Below are 23,327 nucleotides of genomic sequence, written 5' to 3'. Positions count from 1 at the left end.
ACACTTACAATTTTATGTTTTATGTTTCTTAAAGCTCTGTGTCCATAGGAGTAAGACAAGTCCTTTATAAGTTATATGTGTACAACAAGGATTTTTTGAATTAAGACTGAATACATTTCTTAATGAAAATTCTAACTATTTTAACTACTTTATAGAGGCATGTTATTTATTTATTTATTTGTTTGTTTGTTCTGTTTATACATGCACTGGGTACAGTCAGAAGCGTGGGAGGGTGAGAGAATTCACCAGAGCCAGAGCAGGGAGCAGAGCAGGCAGAAGGACCGAAGTACACTGCTGAGGGGAGCAGCGGGCGGCAGGAGAGGTCTGCGCGCCATGTGGGACCCTCCTCTGGTGGCCGGGGAGCAGCCGGGGATCGAACCGGCGCCACAGAGGCCGCTTCGCAACCCAGCGCTCAACCACTGCGCCACCGGGGAGGCCCAGCATGGTTGATTTTGAAAAACAACTTCAACTTTATGAATGATCATTGCTTTGTGCCCTCACCCCCACAATGAGAATTATTAGCACTTTTAACTTGTATGTTTAAATAATTTTTCATAAATTAGGCATGCCATTTGGAATACAATTTTTATTAAATAAACTTTTATCTGGCATAAATTTATATTTAAAGAAAAGTGGCAAAGATTACATGTAAGTATCTGTATATCCTTTGTCCAGTTTCCTCAATGTTTTTTCTATTGTATTATTTTTCATTGGGGTAATTTTGGTTTATAAGACTGATATTTAGAGTCTAGGTTCACCCCTCTTCAGCATATAATTTTTTCATTTGTAAATATTTTGTAATAATCTATCAAATGTACACACATTTTGAAAATTGTTTATCCTGTTATTTGCCATTCAATTTTGATATGTTAACTTTATAGTATTTTAAGGATCTATGTTGATTGTTAAAGATATGAAGAGAGAGATAATTTCAAAGGAAAGGTAACAATCACTTAAACTCCACCACTGAAAAGTCACCATTGTCATCATTAAGTGAGTGTTTCCAAAGAGCACATCATTATATTTGCTGGTATATGATGTTAAAAGGTTCAAGCATTATTGAACTACATTGGTATCTGCTTCTGGATTTACTTTGATTTTTGGTTGCATATGTTTTATTCTGAATTTTATAGATTTATGTAGAGCCTGCCAATTACTGCTCCATACACCAGCCAGCTACATTCTAATTTCATTGTTTTCTTTGTTTTTGAATCATCTGTTTATTAATAATTGATTGATGAACTTGAAACCTTTTTAACTACTTCCCCAAAGACTTGTTCATGGAACTACATGGCCCCACAAATTACTTTTTTCACTTAATTTTTAATTGCAAATGAATACCATTGTTGTGAAGGAAATTTATCTGTCCTGTATATTTTCTTGCTGGTTTATAGATGTAAAAGAAAACTCCTAGGTGTTTTTCTTCCATATATTTCTTTTTTCTTTTCTTTTTTAAAGATTTATTTATTTATTTATACAAGCACTGGGTACAGTCAGAAGCGCGGGAGGGTGAGAGAATTCACCAGAGCCAGAGCGGGGAGCAGAGCAGGCAGAAGGACCGAAGTACACTGCTGAGGGGAGCAGCGGGCAGCAGGAGGGGTCTGCAGTGCCATGTGGGACCCTCCTCTGGTGGCTGGGGAGCTCAACCACTGCGCCACCGGGGAGGCCCATCTTCCACATATTTCTTTTCTCTACCAGTCAGCTCACGAAAGCTCCTTAAAATTTTGTCACTTTCATGTAGGAATTGCTCACATTTCCTTTGCTTGAGATTTTTTTGCTGGAAAAACAAAACAGAAACAACCAATCAACAAACATAACAACCACACACACACACACACAAAGAGACAAAAAATATTTGTATGTCCCATGGATAAATACAAGCTGATACAGTGAACATCAGCTTTTTTATAATCCAGTAAAATCCAGGAGGGGCTGGTCAGGGGCTGGGAGGTCCCTGCTCCAGTGAAGATTTGATAGTGGCTGTTCTCACTTGGTCGCTTTAGAACTCTGGCCAGTGACCCCTCTGGAAAGTTAAGAAGCAGCTTAAAAATCTTAAGGAAAACTCCCCTCCCTCACTCGTTACTAGCTGAATTGTGTTCCTCCAGATTCATGTGTTGAAGTCTTAACTTCCTGTATCTCAGAATGTGAGATACTGTATCAGAATTTGACATCCCCTTTTCAGAAATAAGATTGTTGTAGATTTAACTAGTGAGATGAGGTCCTTCTTGGGTAGGGTGGGCCTCAGATCCCATATTTCTGGAGTCTTTTAAAATGTGGAAATTTGACATGCCCAGGAGGGACTATTGGGGTTACTCAGCCACAAATGAAGGAAACCCCAGAAGACACAATTGCAGAAACAGACCCTCCTCAGAACCTTCAGAGGGACCTCAAGTTCAGACTTCTACCTCCCAAAACTGTGACAATAAACTTCTTTAAGTCACTCAGCGTGTGGCACATTATTATTGAAGCCCATTATTATAGGAAACTCATATACTATTTTTTCTCATTAAAAAATTCACTTTACTATTTTAAATTTTTTTCCTTTCTCCTCAACTACTTTCACTACTTGTGGAAGCAAAACTGTCTGAATCTTACAGGCTCCCAAACAAGATTGATTTCCTTTATTATCTCTTCATATGGAGCCTTTCAGGCCCGGGGCTCCCTCACATTATCCCTCCACCATCTCCTCTCCTTCCCCTGCATACTCCAGGCTCTCTGGGCACCTGTAGACCTGGGTACACGGTCTTCCTGGGGTAGGCAGAAGCGTCACTCACCATTTTTCCACATCCTGGATGGTGTCCGGCAAAGGCTGATTCTTGGTCTCAGGCAGGAGGAGGACGAGGAGACCAGCTGGCATGGGGGTGACTCCATAGATGATCCAGGGCAGAGTGGGGTGAAACACGACGAGCATCATGAGCAGGGGGGCCAGCGTTGATCCACTCCTCGCAGCCATTGTGTCCACTGCTAAAGCTCTTGCCCTGGAAGATAAACAATACCTAAAAATCCATAAAAACACTTGTGTGTAATTTGTGATCATTTATTTTGACTGGATGGTGAAAGACATAGAAACAAGGTGTTAAATATTTGAGGTTGATGACAAACACTTGTTTTGAAATTTAACCAGTGATTGTCTGGCTGTCTTTGACAGGTTCCAGTTGGGTTAAGAGCTTTTTCATCATTTTAAACAGAAGGTTGTGCATCTCCCAGCATGACAGCTGGTGGGAAAGACTCTGGAGATGGCGCATTGAAGCACAGCTTAGCCAAGAGCTTCGCTTATTCAAAGCTGGTTGTCAATAAAGTTAGGATGTGATTAATCTTCGTGTAATATTACTATACAAATGACTGCTTTACAACAACAGATTTTATCACCTTTATCCCAGAACCTGTGTCACCTGGCTGGGAAGTCCTGTTCTGGCCCCGGGTGGCGCATCCACAAGCTCTTATACCTGAGGACAGTGGGGAGGAGTTCAAGCAAATGAACGGCGAAGCTGGTTGAAGCAGAGGCACTTAAACTCATTCCTACACACGCCAAAGTCATTCGCAGGGTCTGCATCTCTGGAGACATAAAGACCAGGGAGACAATGAGATCTGAGCTGAAGGAATCAGCACCCCCTAGATTTCTTACAAAATAGACCCTATTGATCATGTCTATGCTTGAAATGTACTGTAGAAAACTGCACTTGGCAGAGAAGACAGAGTGGTTGACAGGCTGGGAAATGGAAAGCTATCAACATTGGTAGCTGACGCCCATCATAGAACCTGGATTAAATTGTAGCATATCTGTCTGCTTAGCTGAGATTTGCCGGAGAAGGAAGGTGAATCTGCAGGTTTGCTCCTACTTATTCTCTCCAGCGTTTGTTCCATCCTTTTATAGGACCCCATGAGGGCAAATAGTGAGTCTAAGATCAGCTCTAAACTTTTGGACTTCACGATTAAAGTAGGACTTCAAAGGACTGGCGTCCTGGTTTTCCTGGGAACTGAGGATTCAGCGATGTGAGGTTTTCAGGCTTCACAGGAAAGTCCCAGGCAAACCCGGGTGAGTCAGTCAGTCCAGTGTAGACACAACCTTGTCCCGGGGTGGGTCTGGGGTGAGAGTACTGGAGGACGGGACTACCTCTGGTGGGCTAGCTGAAGAGAAGCTAGAGCTAGGGCAGTTGGGTGTTAGGAACCAAGAATGGAAACTTCTATTTGGAGAAAAATGCCAGAATTTGGGAACCATCACACAGTCATTTCAGAGAATTGTTTTCTGCCCAATTAAAAAAAAAAGTAATCTGATTATAGCTTTGTGGCATTTGAAAGGACTCTTGTAAGGGAGTAAACCTGCATCATGAGTGGTATTCTGGTGGTCAGACGCCAGCGATCTGCCGTGTGCACAGCAGGCCCTGCGCTGGGAGACAAGGACGCGTCGTGCCCCTTAGGGGTCTCCGAGACTCACGAAGTCAGAGACCAGACAAGGACTTTCCTCTGCTGACTGTGCGCTCCTCGGCTACTTGAAGATTGTATTTTGTTTGCTTTGTTTCATTTCCTGTGAGTCCAGAAGACTCCCGTAAGCGATGGCTGCAGCCCACACAGGGGGACACGTGCGGACAGGGAGGTGGCCCTGTCGTCTCAGCTGGAGCCGAAGAGCCAGGTGGGGAGCGGCCCTGCTGTGTCCTCCCGTGGGGCAGCAGCGTGAGGCCTGCCCCCTCTACTCTGACTATTAAGAGCATGAATGCCAAGCGGCAACTATCAATTGCTGTTCTACAGTAACCGTCAGGAATAAATGGCTCCAGTTTCCAGATACTTCTAGGGTGGGTGAAGGTAAGTATTTGTGTGAGCTGCCTATTGCTGACCCAAGAACTTATTAACAGCCTTTGTCTTAAACCATCTGTCTTGTTTTGTTGAACACTCAGCCACCCGTTGGCCCCTCTCTACTCCTGACTTCGGCTAGATGGAGCCAGTACACTCCCTGAAGGATGGGGAAAGACATCACCTTTTCCCAGCATCCAGTCGTCTCTCACCTGGAGGCACAAATGTGTTGGTCAAAATGAAAAGTCCCAGCAGGAACAAATTAAATGTCTGGGTTAATCGACGACCTGTGTAATTCAGTGCCCAGAGTGCAAGACATCGGGCCAAGGTAGTTAGAGCTCCAAAGATGACCTGTAACAGGAAAATATTTCTCCCAAAGTGCTGCAGGTTGACCATGAGGCCATAAAAGGGTATGGTGTTTGCGAATCTGCAGTGAACAGAAGAGGACAACAAAAGCCGTAAGTTAGCTCCGTCGTGCTGCAGCGGAGAATTAAATTGACCCAGAGACCAGTGTTGGTACAAAGAAGACCTAGTCTGGTTTATCTAACACTTCATTTAAGGTGATAATTTAATTTTTAGTTTTTTTGTTAATTTGAATACTTTATTCATTAATTTAATTGATAATTCATTAAAATTCCCAAGCCTGCGATTTTCAAAAGGAAAAGATTTTCTAAAAAGTTCATGTTTACTACATTTAGTAAATATTTACCCTTTTAGCATTCTTTTAACATGTGCATCAGGTTTGAAAAGTTAATTCTATAAAACACCATCTAGTCTATGAAATGCTGTCCTGAATTTCTACAGTTTTATTCTCATAAGTTTAAGACCACAGAGCATTCCCCACACACAGAAAAAAATATTGTGTGTATGTAAAGGTGGATTTGTTTTATTTATTTATTTATTAAAAATTTTTTTTTAAGTAGAGGCATGTTTTATTTTATTTATTTGTTTGTTTGTTTGTTTGTTTTGTTTATACATGCACTGGGTACAGTCAGAAGCGCGGGAGGGTGAGAGAATTCACCAGAGCCAGAGCGGGGAGCAGAGCAGGCAGAAGGACCGAAGTACACTGCTGAGGGAGCAGCGGGCGGCAGGAGAGGTCTGCGCGCCATGTGGGACCCTCCTCTGGTGGCCGGGGAGCAGCCGGGGATCGAACTGGCGCCTCCGAGGCCGCGGGCAGCTTCGCAACCCAGCGTTCAACTGCTGCGCCACCTGGGAGGGCCAAAAGTGGATTTGTTTTAAATCGAGGTGACATTGGCTTACAATATTATGTTTTACTGTAGAGTTAGTGGCTTGCTCTGCTTCATCCAGGCTTGAGTGTGGGGGCGGTGAGCCTGGTCTTCAGTCTGCTCTCCTCTGCCTGGAGGGGCATGGGTGTGGGGCACAGGAACCTGTGATTGTGGACACGGGGTCCAGGGAGTGCTGGCCTGTGCATGTGTAATTGCAGGCCCTATGTGGAGAGGCCAGGGGTGTAAGGGCAATGTCTGAGACAGGACGACGGCTGCTGGAGGACCACTCTGATGTGAGACTGCAAAATGACGTGCCAGAGAACAAGGCCAGAGAAAGAAACCACAATGATTTGCTAAGGGATGGAACACTTGGTTGCTGCCAGCCTCCCAGCACCCGGGTCCTGGGCCTGGCCTGTGCCTGCCTCCCTGCCTGGTGTGCCTGTGTGTCTGGTTTCCTGCTCCAACATTAAAGGCTTGTGAAATACACCAATGGCTCCAGGATTCTTCTTTACCCATCTGTGCAAATCAACTTGAGCGTGCATGGTTGCACCAGGCCCCCTCCGCTGCACAATCCCCACCACTGTGGCTGCCGCTGGGCCCCCCTGTGCAATGTCACAGGTCAGGGCCTGTTCTCTTTGAGTAGCAGCAGGGCATGACTTGCTGGCTGACTGCTTCTCTTCAGCATGCTGTGCACCTCCACCAATTTCCCTTTGTCCGATTTTTCCAGTGGAAGGGGTAGAAGGCCCCTCTCACCTGTTGTAGGCCATGGCTCTCCTCTCTGTCCAACTACGGGATGCTGGACTCCCAGCTGCTCTCATACTCTGAGAGCCCACTGGTACTGCTCGTTTTCCAAACAGCTCCTCTCCTAACATCTGCCATGCTGGGCCCCACCCCAGCCTGCTCTCCCCCCACCCTGTCAGTGACCCCCCGTTGCCTCTTAGCCTACCATCCCAACAAGTCAACCACTTCCGTGAAAAACCTTCGGAAAAATCCTGTCTCTGTTGGTGAATCCCTAAATCGTCCTTTGAGCTAATTTTCTTCTAGGCTTATATTCTTTTTTGGTTGTGTGAGGGGAGACAGTGTTCCCAGCATCTCTATCCCGCCCTGTTGTGTGTAGGGCAAGCTCGTTGCATGTTTATATACTGAAATATTCATTGGGTTGGATATATTCGTGATCTCTTCACCACACTGCATGAAAGATTTGTTTCAATTAAAATGGAAAGAAAATAGAAAGTCAAAATCTGTACTGTGTGGAAGTTCTCAACATTAGTCTCTCGTGAGGAGATGGATAGTGCTATATCAAATCATTAACTCCTGATTATACAATCACTTCCGTGTGTTTATAAGTTTTTTCCATTAACTCCCAACATAACAATCACCTGGCTTATTCTGTTCCTTGCTCTCACAACACTGTTATAACCTTTGATATAAGTAGACTCATACTACCACTCTTGATATCTTCAGCCCGGCGTGAGGCCTACCTGATAAAGAACAGGAGAAGGGTCCTTTTACGCATGTTGGGTATTCGAAACAAGTCAAACCCAGAAGGTGTTTTCTTTGCTGCCTCCAGCTCCTCCTGCATGGCGGATCTCAAAACCTTCAACAGCAACCAACACACGTCATTTGCCAACAGTCAGGCTTGGTGGGGAACACCGCACCCAACAGCCTGAGAGAGCTGTGCTCCCTTTCTGGCTAGTATAACATCACACAGAGTCGCAGGAGTGAAAGTGATAGGCAGGAAAATGTAGGTAGTTCAAGAGACTCCAGGAAATTATGCAGCAAGAACAATATTTTGAAAATGAGCCCTAGAGGGGTGCAGGGCCCCCATGCATGAGTGTAGTTTATAGCCTCAGACCAGGAATTGAACAGAGGGCATTACCTGGTGCTCAAGCCCCTGTTGAGAGCCACAGGAGACGAGGGAACTGTAGTGCACCCTCAGCCCTCTGCCCTTGTTAGCCAAACAGCTTGTGTGTCTCAGTCAGGAGAAGGCAGAGGCCAGTTATGTCTTTCCTGCAGCCAGGACCTGCCTCCCCTCGCCTGCTCACCTCCATGTTCAGAGCTTCTCCAGCATTCTTCATGCCATTTATGCATGCCACTCGCTGAAGTGTCTTTAAGCCCCGGTCTGGTTTGTTGGCGATGATCAGCCACCGAGCGGACTCCACCAGCCACCTGATGGAAGAGGTGTGCACGCGTGCGGCAGCTCTCATGTTTGCTTGAGATTGTTACTGGTGACAGAGGCTTTTGCCGTCTGTCTATTATCTGCGACTTGTTGGGATGGGAACAGGAAATCATGTTCTGTTACACAAATAGTGAGAAACCATGGACATGACTATGGAGGCGGTATGCCTTCATGGCTAGGCAGGTAGGTTTTGGAGTCAAATCACCTCTCTGATTACTCATTGGAAGACTTCCCAAGAAGTGTAACAGAAGCCCTTACATGCTTAATTTCCTTTCAAAGTTTGGCATGAATCTAGCAATTTTGTTCTCAATATATATATATGTATATATATATTTTTTCTATTAATTTTATTATATATTTTCTATTATATCTGAATATTATGTTTCTGTACTACATATATAACATATATATATACACACACACACACATATAATTTTTTTAAAGTGCCACATTATATGAGTTTAAAAACCCAGTAACCTTTGGAAGTACTATGCTTGGCTGGTCACTAACTACCTAAGTGTGTTGCTTGTTTCCATCTGCCTCAGTTTCTCACCAGCTAGCGGGGACAGCAGCTTCTCTTCCTTGCAGGGTTGTTATGAGACTAGAATGACATAATGGATGAATCTGACCTGGATTACACTTTCCGGTGTCTGTGAATTCATCTGACTGTATAAGGTCTACAGTAATTGCTCCATGTTTTACTAAATATGACTGTCTTCTAGATTGGTTTTTAAGTGTGGGAATGAAGTTATCCATAAATTAATGTTAAAAATACTTACAGGAAGAGGGAGTTCTGACACATGATGTGTTTCACCCAATCTTCACATCAATTTTTAGTAGTGGAGAAACCGTGTTCTTGTTTTATCAAACAGCTATATGAATAAATTTTCCGCTTTTTCCTTTTATTCACTTTCACCCACAAAAATTAAAAATCACTGAAAAGTTGACCATAAGCTGATTCATTCTGAAGTCAAGGAAAAATTGAAGGTGTTTCTTTTTGAAATATTAGTCTATATTTTATGAAGGAAAGAAATCCTGGAATAACTCTGTGACCATTATACTGAGTAAGACTTAAAAGAAAGATGGCAGGAATACCCAGGACTCTCAGGCAGGAGAATCACTGTTACTCCAAGTTCTGCTTATCCAGTCGCACAGATTGAGTAAGTTAGTGACAGGACATGAGGTCCTCACAATAAGGAAGCATCCAGGGAAGAAGAGATCACTGTTCCCCATTCAATATTCATTGTCCATGCCTGTTTCCCACGGGACAAAGTGGGAGAGAGGCTCTTACCTTGAGGAGAGAAAGAAGACAAAGAGAGGCACAGACAGCACCAGCTGCAGGGTGCGCCACTCCCGAAACACAAAAGCCAGCCCTCCCAGGGCCATCTGTCCAGCACTAAAGGCACAGAATATCAGTGTTATCATGAAAGCTTTAGACCGGGAACTTGCCCACTCCAGAACTGCAAAAAACAACACAACACCCAAGGGGATATTAATGCCAGTCTGTCGTGAAAGTTCAAGGTCACTGTCAAGGCTTGGGCAATGGAGTTGATCAAACTGGTGACTCACGGAGCAAACCGCCATTTGTCATGATGGACACAGCAGAACAACCTGACAGGAAGCGCAGGGAGCCGTAGATGAGGAAGGTGGGCGCGAAGGCCGCACAGGTGCCCCAGACAGAGAGCTGCAGGAGGCTCCATTTGAGAACCAGCTTCCGCCCAAATCTGAGAAACAGAGTGGGGTTAGATTGTGGTAGCCAAAATAATTTGTAGCAAACACTTAAGAAAATAAGCACTTACTCTGAAATTTAGAGGATGTTTTAACTTGTGATTCTTTGTATCTTAAGCTTGAAAAATCAAGAGCTCAACCAACAATAGAAATCTCTTCAAAAGCTATGTCCTCTGTTTGTACTGTAGACTGAGGATAGCAAAACCATCACCCAAGCACCAGGAAGCCTCTGATACCAAGTGACACCGTATAAAAGAGACAACAGGGCCTCCCCTGGTGGTGCAGCAGTTGAGTGCTGGGCTGCGAAGCTGCCCGCAGCCTCTGCAGTGCCGGTTCCATCCCTGGCTGCCAGCGAGGGTCCCACATGGTGCTGCAGGCCTCTCCTGCCCTGCCGGCTGCTCCCTTCAGCAGTGTATTTCGTCAGACTGCCTGTTCTGTTCCCCACTCTGGTTCTGGTAGATTCTCTCACCCTCCTGCGCTTCTGACTGTACCCAGTGCTTGTATAAACAAATAAATAAATCTTTAAAAAAATATATTAAAAAAATAAAAAACTAAAGAGACAACACCAGTGGAAATGGTAATACACATAAGCATCCATTGTACTAACACACCGTGTAACACAGTAGATAGTATATTAGTTTCTAGAACACAAGAGAGTTGAACATATATTGAGTCTCTGGGATCTTAAAGGTTCAGGCTAAACTGATGCAAAAAGAAAATCAATGGAACAATCTATTGAAATACTTAAGGATGTGCAAGAATCTCTTTGTTGATTCTGGATTGTGTGGATTCTGCTTTCAAGCACTGTGCTTTATCTAGAATAAAATGTAAGAGAGCACAACCAAGAGGAAACTATAGAAAGTTCTCAGGGAAAATAATTATGTAGTATGGAAATAAAGGAGAAAGAAAGTGAAAGACAAAAAAGGAAAAGGGAATTCTGTGTCTCTTTGGGTGTCAAGAAAGGGGCATCTTGATGAGACAATTGGGGACTAAACAGGATGTTGAACAATAAAAGCAAATAGACAGCATTTGGGATTTGACATTGCTGTGTGATATCTGAAACAGAATTCTAAAAATATTCAAATAATTTCCCCCAAAGGCAGAAAGTATACAATGTAGGTACAAACAACACTGATTACTCATAATCATATAATCATCATCAAGAAATAATGTAGAGGACCTCCCTGGTGGTGCCGGGGTTAAAATCTTAGTGCTATCCAACAGAAATAAAAAGAATAATCAGTAACTACTATGAAGAGTTGTATGGAAACAAGTTCAACAATCTAGAGGAGATGGACAAATTCCTACAACTCTACAATCACCCAAAGCTAGATAAAGAAGAAATAGAACACCTAAACAGACCAATTACAAGCAGCGAAATTGAAATGGTAATCAAAAACCTCCCCAAAAACAAAAGCCCAGGACCTGATGGATTTACAAACGAATTCTACCAAACATTCAGAGATGAATTGGTGCCTATCCTTCACAAACTCTTCCAAAAAATTGAGAAGGAAGAGACAATACCAAACACGTTCTATGAAGCCAACATTACACTAATACCAAAACCGAATAAGGACTACACAAAAAAGGAAAACTACAGGCCAATCTCCCTAATGAACACTGATGCAAAAATCCGCAACAAAATTTTAGCTATCAGAATCCAACAATGTGTCCATAAGATAATTCACCACGACCAAGTAAGATTCATTCCAGGGACACAAGGATGGTTTAACATCCGAAAATCAATCAACGTTATCCAACACATCAACAAAAAGAAATATAAAAACCATATGATAATATCAATAGATGCTGAGAAAGCTTTCGACAAAGTGCAACACCCATTCATGATAAAAGCCCTTGAAATTCTTGGGATACAAGGAACATACCTCAACATCATAAAGGCCATCTATGAGAAGCCAACAGCCAGTATCATTCTCAATGGTGAACAGCTGAAAGCAATTCCATTAAGATCTGGAACAAGACAAGGATGCCCACTCTCACCACTGCTTTTCAATATAATACTGGAAGTCCTAGCCAGAGCAATAAGACAAGAGAAAGACATCCAAGGAATCCAAATAGGAAAAGAAGAAGTCAAACTATCACTATTTGCAGATGATATGATAATACACATAGAGAACCCCAAAAACTCCACAGAAAAACTAATTCAACTCATCAATCAGTTCAGTAAAGTGGCAGGATACAAAATCAACACACAAAAGTCAGTAGCCTTCCTACACACAAACAATAAATCTGAAGAAGAAGAAATCAAAAAAACCATCCCTTTTATTATTGAAACAAAAAAATCAAATATTTGGGAATAAATCTAACAAAAGAGGTAAAGGACCTATACAAAGAAAACTATAAAACACTGTTAAAAGAAATAGAAGAAGACACAAAGAAATGGAAAGACATCCCCTGCTCATGGATTGGGAGAATAAACATTATTAAAATGGCCATCCTACCAAAAGCAATATACCGATTCAATGCTATTCCAATCAAAATTTCAATGTCATTCTTCAAAGAAATAGAACAATTATTGATGAAATTCATATGGAATCACAAAAAACCCCTAATTGCCAAAGCTCTCCTGAAAAAGAAAGAAGGGAATGGAGGCATCACACTCCCAGACTTCAAACTATACTACAAAGCCATAATCATCAAAACTGCATGGTATTGGAACAAGAACAGACATACAGACCAATGGAATAGAATAGAAAATCCAGAAATAAACCCACAGATTTATGGTCAACTAATCTTTGACAAAGGAGCAAAGACTATGCATTGGAGCAAAGAAAATTTGTTCAATAAATGGTGCTGGGAAAACTGGGTTGCTACATGCAAAAGAATGAAGCTTGACCACTACCTCACACCATACACAAAAATCAACTCAAAATGGATTAAATAACTAGACATAATACCTGAAACCATAAAATATATAGAAGGAAATATAGGCGAAACACTACGTGATTTGCACATCAAAGACATCTTTACAGACACATCACCCAAAGCAGTGATAGTGAAGGCAAAGATAAACAGCTGGGACTACATCAAATTAAAGAGCTTCTGCACAGCAAAAGAGACAATAACAAAAACAAAGAGAAACCCCACCGACTGGGAGAACATTTTTGCACCCAACACTAATGATAAAGGACTGATCACAAAAATCTGCAAAGAGCTGATGAGACTCAACAACAACAAAGAAAATAACCCAGTCAAAAAATGGGCAGAAGAGCTAAAAAGAAACTTCTCTGAAGAGGAAATGCAAATGGTCAAAAGGCATATGAAAAAATGTTCAACATCACTTGTAATCAGGGAAATGCAAATCAAAACTACCATGAGATACCATATTACACCAGTGAGAATGGCACATATTAAAAAAACTAGCAACAACAAATGTTGGCGAGGTTGTGGAGAAAAAGGAACTCTCCTGCACTGTTGGTGGGAGTGCAAACTGGTCCAACCACTATGGAGAGCTGTGTGGAGATTTCTGGACCTACTATACATAGAGCTTCCATATGATCCAGCAATTCCACTCCCAGGTATTTACCCAAAGGACACAGAAACATCAATTCCAAAGAGCACCTGCACCCCTATGTTTATAGCAGCACTGTTTACAATAGCTAAGCTTTGGAAACAGCCCAAATGCCCAAAAATAGATGACTGGATCAAGAAGATGTGGTACATATATACCATGGAATATTACTCAGCATTCAAAAAAGATAAACACATGCAATTTGCAGCAACATGGATGGCGCTGGAAGGGATCATGCTCAGCGAAATAAGCCAAAAAGAAAAAGAAAAATACCGGATGGTCTCACTCATAGCAGGAATCTAGAAAACCTAAATAAGGGACCAGGAAAATGAATAACTATAAGAAAGTGAAAATCAAAATCAACAAAAAACTATGAACCAGAGACACTTTTTGGGGGTGGGGGGCGGAGGGGAGGGATTGGGGTCAGAATGGGGGGGTTGCAATTGTATGGGAATATAAAAATAAAATTTATTTAAAAAAAAAAAGAAAAGAAAATAAACTGTAATCAAAGTGCAAAAAAAAAAAAAAATTCTTAGTGCTATCAAGCCATCACCAGCCACTGTGGCCTGGGAGGTAGCATCCTCCATCTCTCGCCAGGGAGCTGACCCATATGGTGCAGCAGACCTCTCCTGTCTTGCCTGCTGCTCCCTTCAGCAGTGTATTTCAGTAGATCTACCTGTTCTGCTCCCCACTTTGTCTGGTGAATCCTCTCACCCCACCTGCACCTATGGCCTAGACTACAGCTCTTGTATGCATAAATAAATAAACAAAATAAATCTTTTTTTAAAAAAAGAAATAATATAGAAAGCAAAAGCAAAATGGTGGACCCAAACAAATTCATTACAGCAAATACATCAGCCAAACTAATTGCAAATGGTCTAAATAGTAAATTATAGAGATAAGCAGAATGGATTAGCACCTAATTATAGGTGCTTATAGAAATAGAACTTAAAATATTATAGATTTAAAGAAGATTGACAGAAAAAGATACACAATTCAAATGGTAATAACAAGTCTGGTGTATTTATATTAATATCACATTAAATAAAATTTCAAAACAAAATACATCTCCAGAAATAATGCTGAAAATGCCCAGTGTATATGAACTCCACAAAACTTTGGAATATATGAAACAAAATCAACAGATTTAGTTACACAACACACAGTGATGACTGGAGGTTTAAAAATATTTTTGCCTGGGCCTTCCCTGTGGCACAACGATTGAGCGCTGGGCTGCGAAGCTGCCCACAGCCTCTGCAGCGCCAGCTTGATCCCCGGCCGCCAGCGAGGGTCCACATGACACGCAGACCTCTCCTGCTGCGCCCACTGCTCCCCTCAGCAGTGTACCTCGGTCCCTCTGCCTGTTCTGCTCCCCACTCTGACTCTGGTGAATTCTCTCACCCCCCCACACCTCTGGCCTGTACCTCAGTTCTTGTATGCATAAATAAATACATCTTTAGAAAAATATTTTTGCCCTAATAAAATACAAAAAACACAAAATTTGCCTTTTAGTCATTAAATTATTTATTGACAGAATATTGGTTTACAACACTGCAGATTTTCCAGGAGTACAGGTTCACCCTCTTAAAATACATGTCACCACAACACACCCCCATAGTTCACGAGGGTCGTCGTGCCCTTTGCCCTTTGCTCCTCTGGTTGCCTCGGTTCTGCAGTCAGATCTGAGGATTAGATTCGGTTTGTTTTTCACTGTTCTTTCGCTTTGTTTATTTTCCACATGAATGAGATCATTCAGTATTTGTCTTTCTCATTCGGACTATTTTGCTTAGCATAATTACCTCCAGTTTCATCCGTTTTAGTCAGAAATGGCAAGATTTCATCTTTTTTAATAGCCAAGTAATATTCCACTGGAGATCCATGTTTTCCATCTTCTTTATCCACGCATCCATCATTAGGCATGTGAGCTGATTCCATATTGTAAACAGTGCCGTTTGGAAATATTATTTGCAAATATTGCAAACAGTGCAGTGAACAGAGGAGCGCAAGTTCCCTTCAGGTTAAAGTCTTTATATTTTCCCTTTTTATTTCTCTTAATACTTCCACTTTTACCATCTTTGTGTTTACTTATTTGATCTTCCATTTAGTCTATTTATTTCCATGACTTTCTCCAGAATTTTTAATCTACTCTATTTATCTTTTTTACATCTTGCTTTTTTATTTTCTTATTGAAAAGTGAACTTTCTATATTCTGTTCATCAACTTTATTTCTCAGGACAGTCATTTGTTTTTTCTGTTTTCTTTTATATCTTTCTTCAGCGTTCCTGGGTTTCCATCCCTTTATTGAAATTCTTTAGCATGGCAGTTTTGGACTCTGTATCTGATAGGAAGAAAAGACCTTCCATATTGCTGTGGTTGGATCCTGGGGATTTGATCTCTCTGTGGTGAAACAGTCTGTCCATTTTGCTATTCTGCGCCCCCGCCCCCCAATATCCTAAGGGTGCATAACTTCCACTTTCCAGCAGATGGTGCTGTGGGTTTCATTATACATTTTAAATAAAGCTTTTCCTAACTAGGTGTTTCAGTATGTTGTATGATTTTGCATGTTGTAGAGAACTGTCTGCAGCTGCTGAGTCAGGCAGCTGGGGAGGGGCCTGGAGAGGTTCAATTACTGGTGAAGGTGGGGGTGCAAGTGGCTCATGCTTGTGGCACACTGACAGACCTCCACTCCAGGTGACCAGAGCCAAGTCTCTATAATGTGTGGGCTGTACTGTCAGCGCCAATTCACAGGATCAGTGTGAGTTCTGAGGGAGAGAGACGGAAGCACCACTCTGTGACCTCCTGCCCTCTTTACTGGGGACCCTGCCCACATTGCTCACATGAGCCCCTCTGTATGTATCTCCCCCCCATTTAAGAGTGTGCATCCATACTAATCAGTTTTCCCCTGGCCAAGACCTCTAGTCAAGCATGGTACCATATGTTTGCAACCCCATTTCCTGCCTCGTCACTCTCTCTACCCACTTTTGTGTATAGGTTTGAATTTCCTCAGTGTCTCTCCTGTCAGGGTCAGTGCTGATATCCAATGTGTAATGGGTGCTCTAGTTTTGTCCCAAGTCACTGGATCATTTGGGTCCTGTGTCCTTCTGGACTACTTTATTTTTATTTTTAAAAAGATTTATTTTATTTATTTATGCATGCAAGAACTGGGGTACAGGCCAGAGGTTTGGTGGGTGAGAGGATTCACCAGAGACAGAGTGGGGAGCAGGACAGGCAGATCTACTGAAATACACTGCTGAGGGGAGCAGCGGGCAAGACAGGAGAGGTCTACCTTGCCATATGTGGGTCAGCTCAGTGGCTGGGCGTGGAACTCAGACTGTAGAGGCTGGCGATAGCTTGATAGTGCTGAGATTTTAACCCCTGCGCCACCAGGGAGGCCCCTTCTGGACTACTTTATATTAGTCTCCTGGGAGTACAGCAGAGAACCTCCTCTGATGCCATCTTCCCAACTTGAATCTCCTCTTTATTTCCTAATTCATTTTTGAATTACTATCTAGTGTCCTTTTATTTCAACTTGAACTCTTAAATGTAGTTTGTATGGCCAATGTGGTAGTAACAAAGTCCTCAGCTTTTCTTTATCTGGGAATGTCTAATTTCTCCTCATTTTTGAAGGATATTTTTACCAAATATAAGACTCTTAGATTACAATTTTTTATTTCCACCCTTGAAGTTTGTCACCCCCACTCTGTTCTGACTTTAACATTTCTGATGAAAAATAGACTGCAAATATTATTGATAATCCTTTCTATGTTGCCATATATTTGTCTTACTGCTTTCAAAATCATGTTGTAATTTTAGTTTTCAAAAGACAAGTTAAAATAGATTAGGTCCAGGTATCATCAATAATATAGCAAACAAAGAAAAAACACTTCTCAGAATTCATCAATCTCTGTTGTTAAAAATCACTGAGCAAACTAGAAATGCAAGATAACATTCTCAACCTTATTGAGAGTATCTACAAAACCATACACATAGCATCATACTTAAGAAGGCTCAATATATTCCTTCTCCAGTCCATGAAAGAAAAAAATCATGGATTTATCTCTCACTATTTTTAACAGTATATTAGAGGTCTTGACTACTGTCAGACAGCAGAAATAAAAGGCATACAATTTGGAAAGGAAGGAAAAGAAGTCCTTTAAGGTGATATGATCTTGTAGTAAAAACAGTAAGGGAATTCAAAGTAGATATTGTAGAGACAAAACAGGAACTTAGCAAATTTGCAAGATTCAAAGTAAACATGTAAAATCTATCCCAATAAATAATATGACTTACATATTTTACAAACTGCATTTACATTGGTATCCAAAAAATTAGGAATAAAAGTGTTGGAAAAAACTATGAAATCCTAAACAAAATCTAAATTAGTGGATTGATGCACAATCACCACATAGTAGAAAATTAAATTTGTCAAAAATGGCAATTTTACATCTAAATTATCTACAGAGTCAATGCAATGCAAGTAGAATTCTCCAAAATCATTCTTTCTTAAAAAACGTGAGCTTACTTTAAAATTTAATTGTAAATATCAAATGTGAGTGCTTATAACTCCTTATTGCAAGACTTACTAGAAAATGACAATGAACAAGAATATGAGAAAATGCTGACAAGGTAGATGCACATTTCCATGGAGCATGAGACATGATATACATGGCAGAAATAAGTTCATAAATGATCAATTTTTTACAAAGCCATCAAGATGTTTCCAAGGAGAAATAAGACCTTTTCGATAAATGATGCTAGGATAGCTAGATATTTGTATAGGGGAACCACTTTGATTCATCTCATAACCTCCACAGAAATGAATCAAAATGAACCATAGAGAAAATTTTTGTGACATTGGAGCACACAAAATTTCTTTAAAAATACTAAAAGTAGGGGCCTCCCTGGTGGTGCAGCGGTTGAGCACTGGGTTGCGAATCTGCCCGCGGCCTCTGCGGCGCCGGTTCGATCCCCGGCTGCTCCCTGGCCACCAGAGGAGGGTCCCACATGGCGCGCGGACCTCTCCTGCAGCCCGCTGCTCCCCTCAGCAGTGTCCTTCGGTCCTTCTGCCTGCTCTGCTCCCCGCTCTGGCTCTGGTGAATTCTCTCACCCTCCCGCGCTTCTGACTGTACCCAGTGCATGTATAAACCAAAACAACAAACAAACAAACAAACAAATAAATAAATAAATAAAACATGCCTCTATAAAAAAAAAAATTAAAAAAATACTAAAAGTACCACCTATAACAGATATATCAGCCCAGATGATGTGTTCTTAAAAAACAGAAAAGGCCTCCCTGGTGGTGCAAGGTATTAAGATGCACCCTATGAAGCTATCCGCAGCCACTGTAGCACACATTAGATCCCCAGCCAGGGAGCCACCCACGTGGTGCACCAGACCTCTCCTGTCTCCCCGCTGCTCCCCTCAGCGGTGTTTTTCAGTCAATCCACCTGTTCTGTTCCCCACTCTGTCTCAGGTGAATCCTCACCCCCATACCTCTGGCCTGTACCCCAGTTCTTGAATGCATAAATAAACAAATCTTTAAAAAAATAGAAAATCATTAACACATAATGAAAAAAAATTAGGCCTAATTAATAAGCTTGTAAACTTGTAGGATACAAAGTCAACATACAGAAATCAGCTGTATTTCTATACACCAAAAATGAAATGTTTAAAAAAGAGTTAAAGGGTATAACTCCATTCTAAATATAAAAAACAATAAGGTACTTGGGTATTAAACCAAGGTACTATACTAAACCAAGGTGCTGAAATATCTAGACATTTTAGAAAATTGGACTTTAATGAAGAAAGACACAAATTAATGGAAAGAGTATCCTATGACCTGGATGAAGTAAAGCTAATATTGTTAACATGTATAGATATAATGCAATGTATAGATTTAAAGCACTCTCTATCAAAATTCAATGGCGTTTTTCACAGATAGAAAAAAATTATTCTAAAATTTAAGTGGAATCACAAAAGGCCATAATTAGCCAAAGAAATGTTCATAAAGAAGCACCAGGCGACACTATCACACTGTCTGATGTCAGACGTTTACTATACAGCTATAGTAACCACAAGGGTAGGTATTGGGCCTCCCTGGTGGCTCAGGGGTTAAAGTCTCAGCTCTATCAGCTATCAGCAGCCACTGCATCATGAGTGTACGAGTGTACATCATGAGGGAGCTGACCCACATGGTTCAGCAGACCTCTCCTGTCTTGTCCGCTGCTCCCCTCAGCAGTGTTTATCAGTAGATCCTCCTGTTCTGCTCCCCACTCTGTCTCTGGTGAATCCTTTCACCCCCTGCACCTCTGGCCTGCACCCCAGTTCTCATATGCATAAATAAGTAAAAATAAATCTTTTTTAAAAAGGAGCAGGTATTGACATAAACATAGACACATAGACCAATAGCACATAATCAAGATCCCAGAAATTAATCCTTCATATACTGATAAAGGAACCAAGAATACTTGGTGAGGACAAGATAATCTCTTCAATAATGGTGTTGGGAAAACTGGATAATCACCAGCAGAAGAATGAAATTTGATTCTTATCTTATACCACTCATAAAATTTAACCTGAAATGGAGTAAAGACAAATATTAACCTCAAACTACAAATCCCCTAGAAGAAAAGGAATCAACAAAGTTCCTGGACATTGACCTTGAGAACATTTTTTTTTTTTTGGTAGAATAGTTATCCTAATTGGTATAAGGTTTTATCTGTGGTTGTTATCTGCGTTTGCCTGACGAAGTTATGTCCCTATTCCTGTTGGTTATAACTGTCTTTTCTTGAGAAATATTTATTGAGATCTTTGAACCATTTTCATTCAGGTTATTTCTTTTTCTTTTTTTGCTATTGATTGTAGTATCAGTATTTGGATATTAACACTCTATCAAACACGATTCGAAAATAGCTTCTCTCAGTCCTCAGGTTTCCTTTTAGTTTTTTCTTTTGTTGGTGGAAGCTTTTTAGTTGACTTAATCCTGCTTGTCTATTTTTTGTTTTCACTGTCTGTGGTTTTGCTGCTAAGGATTATTGTCCAGAAGCCTTTTAATATATGTTGAGTTGAAAATCTTTAGTTTAGCTACAAGGCTCCCTCATATTCACCAAATAACCCACTCTCATCTCTTTTACAACCCTCCTTTCTCACAGAGACAGACAAGCACACTCACCTATTACCCTGTGCCCTTTAAAACTGATCAGTCATCATAAAGGGCTTGGTAAGGAGACTGGCCAGTATAATGTTCTGACCCAGGCATCTTTACGAATTACATTTAGAATGATGCATTAAGAGCTCACAATAGATGATGTCAGACTTACAGATGAAAAGGGATGATTTTTTTCTCTCATTTTCCTTATGGGAAACCCAAGTTGCCATGCTGTCTGCCTATTTCAGGACTAGGACTGCCAGCAGAAATGCCAGACTTCTCATTCCACAAATCATAACACCTGAGGTATTTAGCTCTATTACCTTACATGGTTGCAAAAATTACTTTTAACAGCTTTTTTTTTTTTTTTTACAAAATCAAACATCCAGAGTACAGCCAAAACTGTTTCTTAATACAAATTTAGTATCACTACACTGTGTTTTATAGAAATGCCTACCTACTACTTGGACAACGAAGATACAATGACCACTCTGGAGCCCATGAGCATAAGTCCAGATGGGACATAACACAGATGCCCTGGCCACACACGTGCAGTGCTGTTCTCTGTTCTGTTTGCAAACAGGCAAAACCCCCATTTTGATGCAATTTTTTTCTCCCTTTCCAGAGGTAACTCCTTCTCATCTTTATAAATGAACTGTAGGGCCTCCCCTGGTGGCACAGGCGGTTGAGCGCAGCTCTGTGAAGCTGTCCGCAGCCTCTGCAGTGCTGGTTTGATCTTGGCCAGCCGGCAAGGGTCCCACATGGGGTGGCAGACCTCTCCTGTCTCGCCCGCTGCTCCCCTCAGCAGTGTATTTCGTCAGTCTGCCTGCTCTGCTCCCCGCTCTATCTCTGGTGAATCCTCTCACCCTCCGTGCATCTGGCCTGTACCCCAGTTCTTGTATAAATAAATAAATCTTTAAAATAAAATTCTGGTTTAAATAAACAAACAAACAAATAAATAAATAAATGAAATGTAATGGTTCTGAAATGTCTGAAATTCACCCCAGGTCCTAGGGAGATGTCTTTTCTGTGTTCCATCTAGCACTGTAATAACAGCTGTAATAACAAAATGGCACTCATCAAAGTGACTCTGTTTCTTCATTTCCAGCTCTAGCTCTTTGGGAAGCACAGCCACTCACAGCAGTGTACACTGCACACTGGAAATCGACAAAGATTTGTTTAGGAAAGAATGAATCACAAGCTGATGGAAATCCCCCAGAGGAAGGGCAGCATCACCTGGGGACACTCACCTGTCTGAGAGATGACCATATATGAAGCCTCCCACAAGCATTCCAGCCATGAATAAAGATTGAGCCACTGACTTATATGACTGATAATCGCATACGAGTTTCCACTAGAAGAGAAAACAATCGGCACAGAGGAGGGTCACAGCAGCTTCTCATCCCTCTGTGTTCACTCACTCTCACAGCCTCATGCACGGGCTCTCTGATCTCCCTTTACTGCAGTCACAGCTCTCTACCATCCAAGTCTCCACTGCAGCGTGGGCTTCTCTGGAAATCCCCAACTAAGTCTTCTAGGTTGATTGGGGTCAATCTTCATCTTCACTTAATACTCCATTCCTCCATGGACCTCAGTCTTTGCCTCACACTGAAAACACTGAGATTTTCAAAAGCACTGTAGCCTCTATTTCCTACCCAGAGTGAAATACCCTCTGGCTGGCTTCTCTGACAAAGAACCAGGGCATGGGGAACTTTTTGAAAACTTGTAGAGCTCTTTCCAATTTGCATCTAGGCTAAAACCAAGGCACCCACAATAATTTTCACACTTCCTACCAAGTGCTTGTCTGTTATACCAAGTACTTGTCTAATCACCAGTCCTCACACTAGATTTAAAGCTCTGTGATAGTGGAATCCTGTCTAATGGGTTGACTTCCCTGGCCTCAAATTCAATGCAAGTGCTCCGCATGGAGAGGTGAGCAGCCACTAGTTAATCAAAAAAGAAGTGTTCAGGCTATACAATAGCTACACACTCACTGAAGACTTGAGCCAGGCCTTCTGTTATGTTATTCCCAACACCGCGACTTAGCCACAAGAGATCAGTGGGGCCTCTCACCTCAGTCACGATGGTGGAAGAGAAGAAAGTTTGATCGTACACCCAGCCGTCCACACAGGGCTCCGTGCCTGCCTCGTTCCTGTTGGGGAAGGTCCCGTTCACCTGGAGCAGCTGCCATTGGGGATGGATGAAGCGCTGACACTTCTCTGGCTTCAGGTTTGAGTCCAGTGGGATGGAGATTCTCAGGAGGGCGTCTGGGCTAAAGCTCTCTGTGGTGTTAGTAGAGACCGTATCATTGTCGAGAATGTGGACCCAGCAGCGGTGATCCGGGATGGCCGCAGTGAAGTTCTCCAACAATAAATGAGACATTATTATCATGAGAATGGGAAGAATGGCAACTGCCTGAAGGGTCTGGAATTTCCCCAAGCCACCAACTTGTTCCAGGAGCTCTTCAAAGGCCATTGAGTGTGAACAGGCGCTCCACAAGAGCTGTGAAAATAGAATCGAAGGAGAAAAATTTCCTTTCACTGACACACATTAAGTTTGTGTGACTTCAAATAAGTTTTTCATCCATGGGGCCACACCTCACCGGTGCAACAGAGCATGAAAGCTGTTTCTCCAGTACTTTTTGAGTTAGGAGGTATAACATTTTTAGTAATGCCCGAGAAAATTACTTATTAGAGATACATCTAGCTATTAACAAAGAAAACTGTT

The 23,327-nt window shown here is 41.8% G+C and overlaps 1 protein-coding gene across 1 annotated transcript; it reads right to left on the bottom strand.

Annotated features, from left to right (window-relative positions):
* Positions 1-1,716: 1,716 nt before the first annotated feature.
* Positions 1,717-23,075, bottom strand: LOC119248822 (solute carrier family 22 member 10-like). Its single transcript, XM_037515696.1, has 10 exons — positions 22,674-23,075; positions 21,851-21,954; positions 9,763-9,917; positions 9,485-9,653; positions 8,060-8,183; positions 7,496-7,611; positions 5,001-5,215; positions 3,447-3,555; positions 2,775-2,978; positions 1,717-1,777 (listed from the first exon to the last, which is right to left on the bottom strand). Exons 1-10 carry the CDS (start codon positions 23,073-23,075, stop codon positions 1,717-1,719), a joined length of 1,659 nt encoding a protein of 552 aa, XP_037371593.1.
* Positions 23,076-23,327: the final 252 nt, after the last annotated feature.

Source organism: Talpa occidentalis, unplaced genomic scaffold (assembly GCF_014898055.3).
Source record: "Talpa occidentalis isolate TD23 unplaced genomic scaffold, MPIMG_talOcc4v2.1 talOcc4.17, whole genome shotgun sequence".
Lineage (NCBI taxonomy): Eukaryota > Metazoa > Chordata > Mammalia > Eulipotyphla > Talpidae > Talpa > Talpa occidentalis.
The sequence above is the reverse complement of the archived record's forward strand: the minus strand, read 5'-3'. Positions and strand labels throughout refer to the sequence as shown.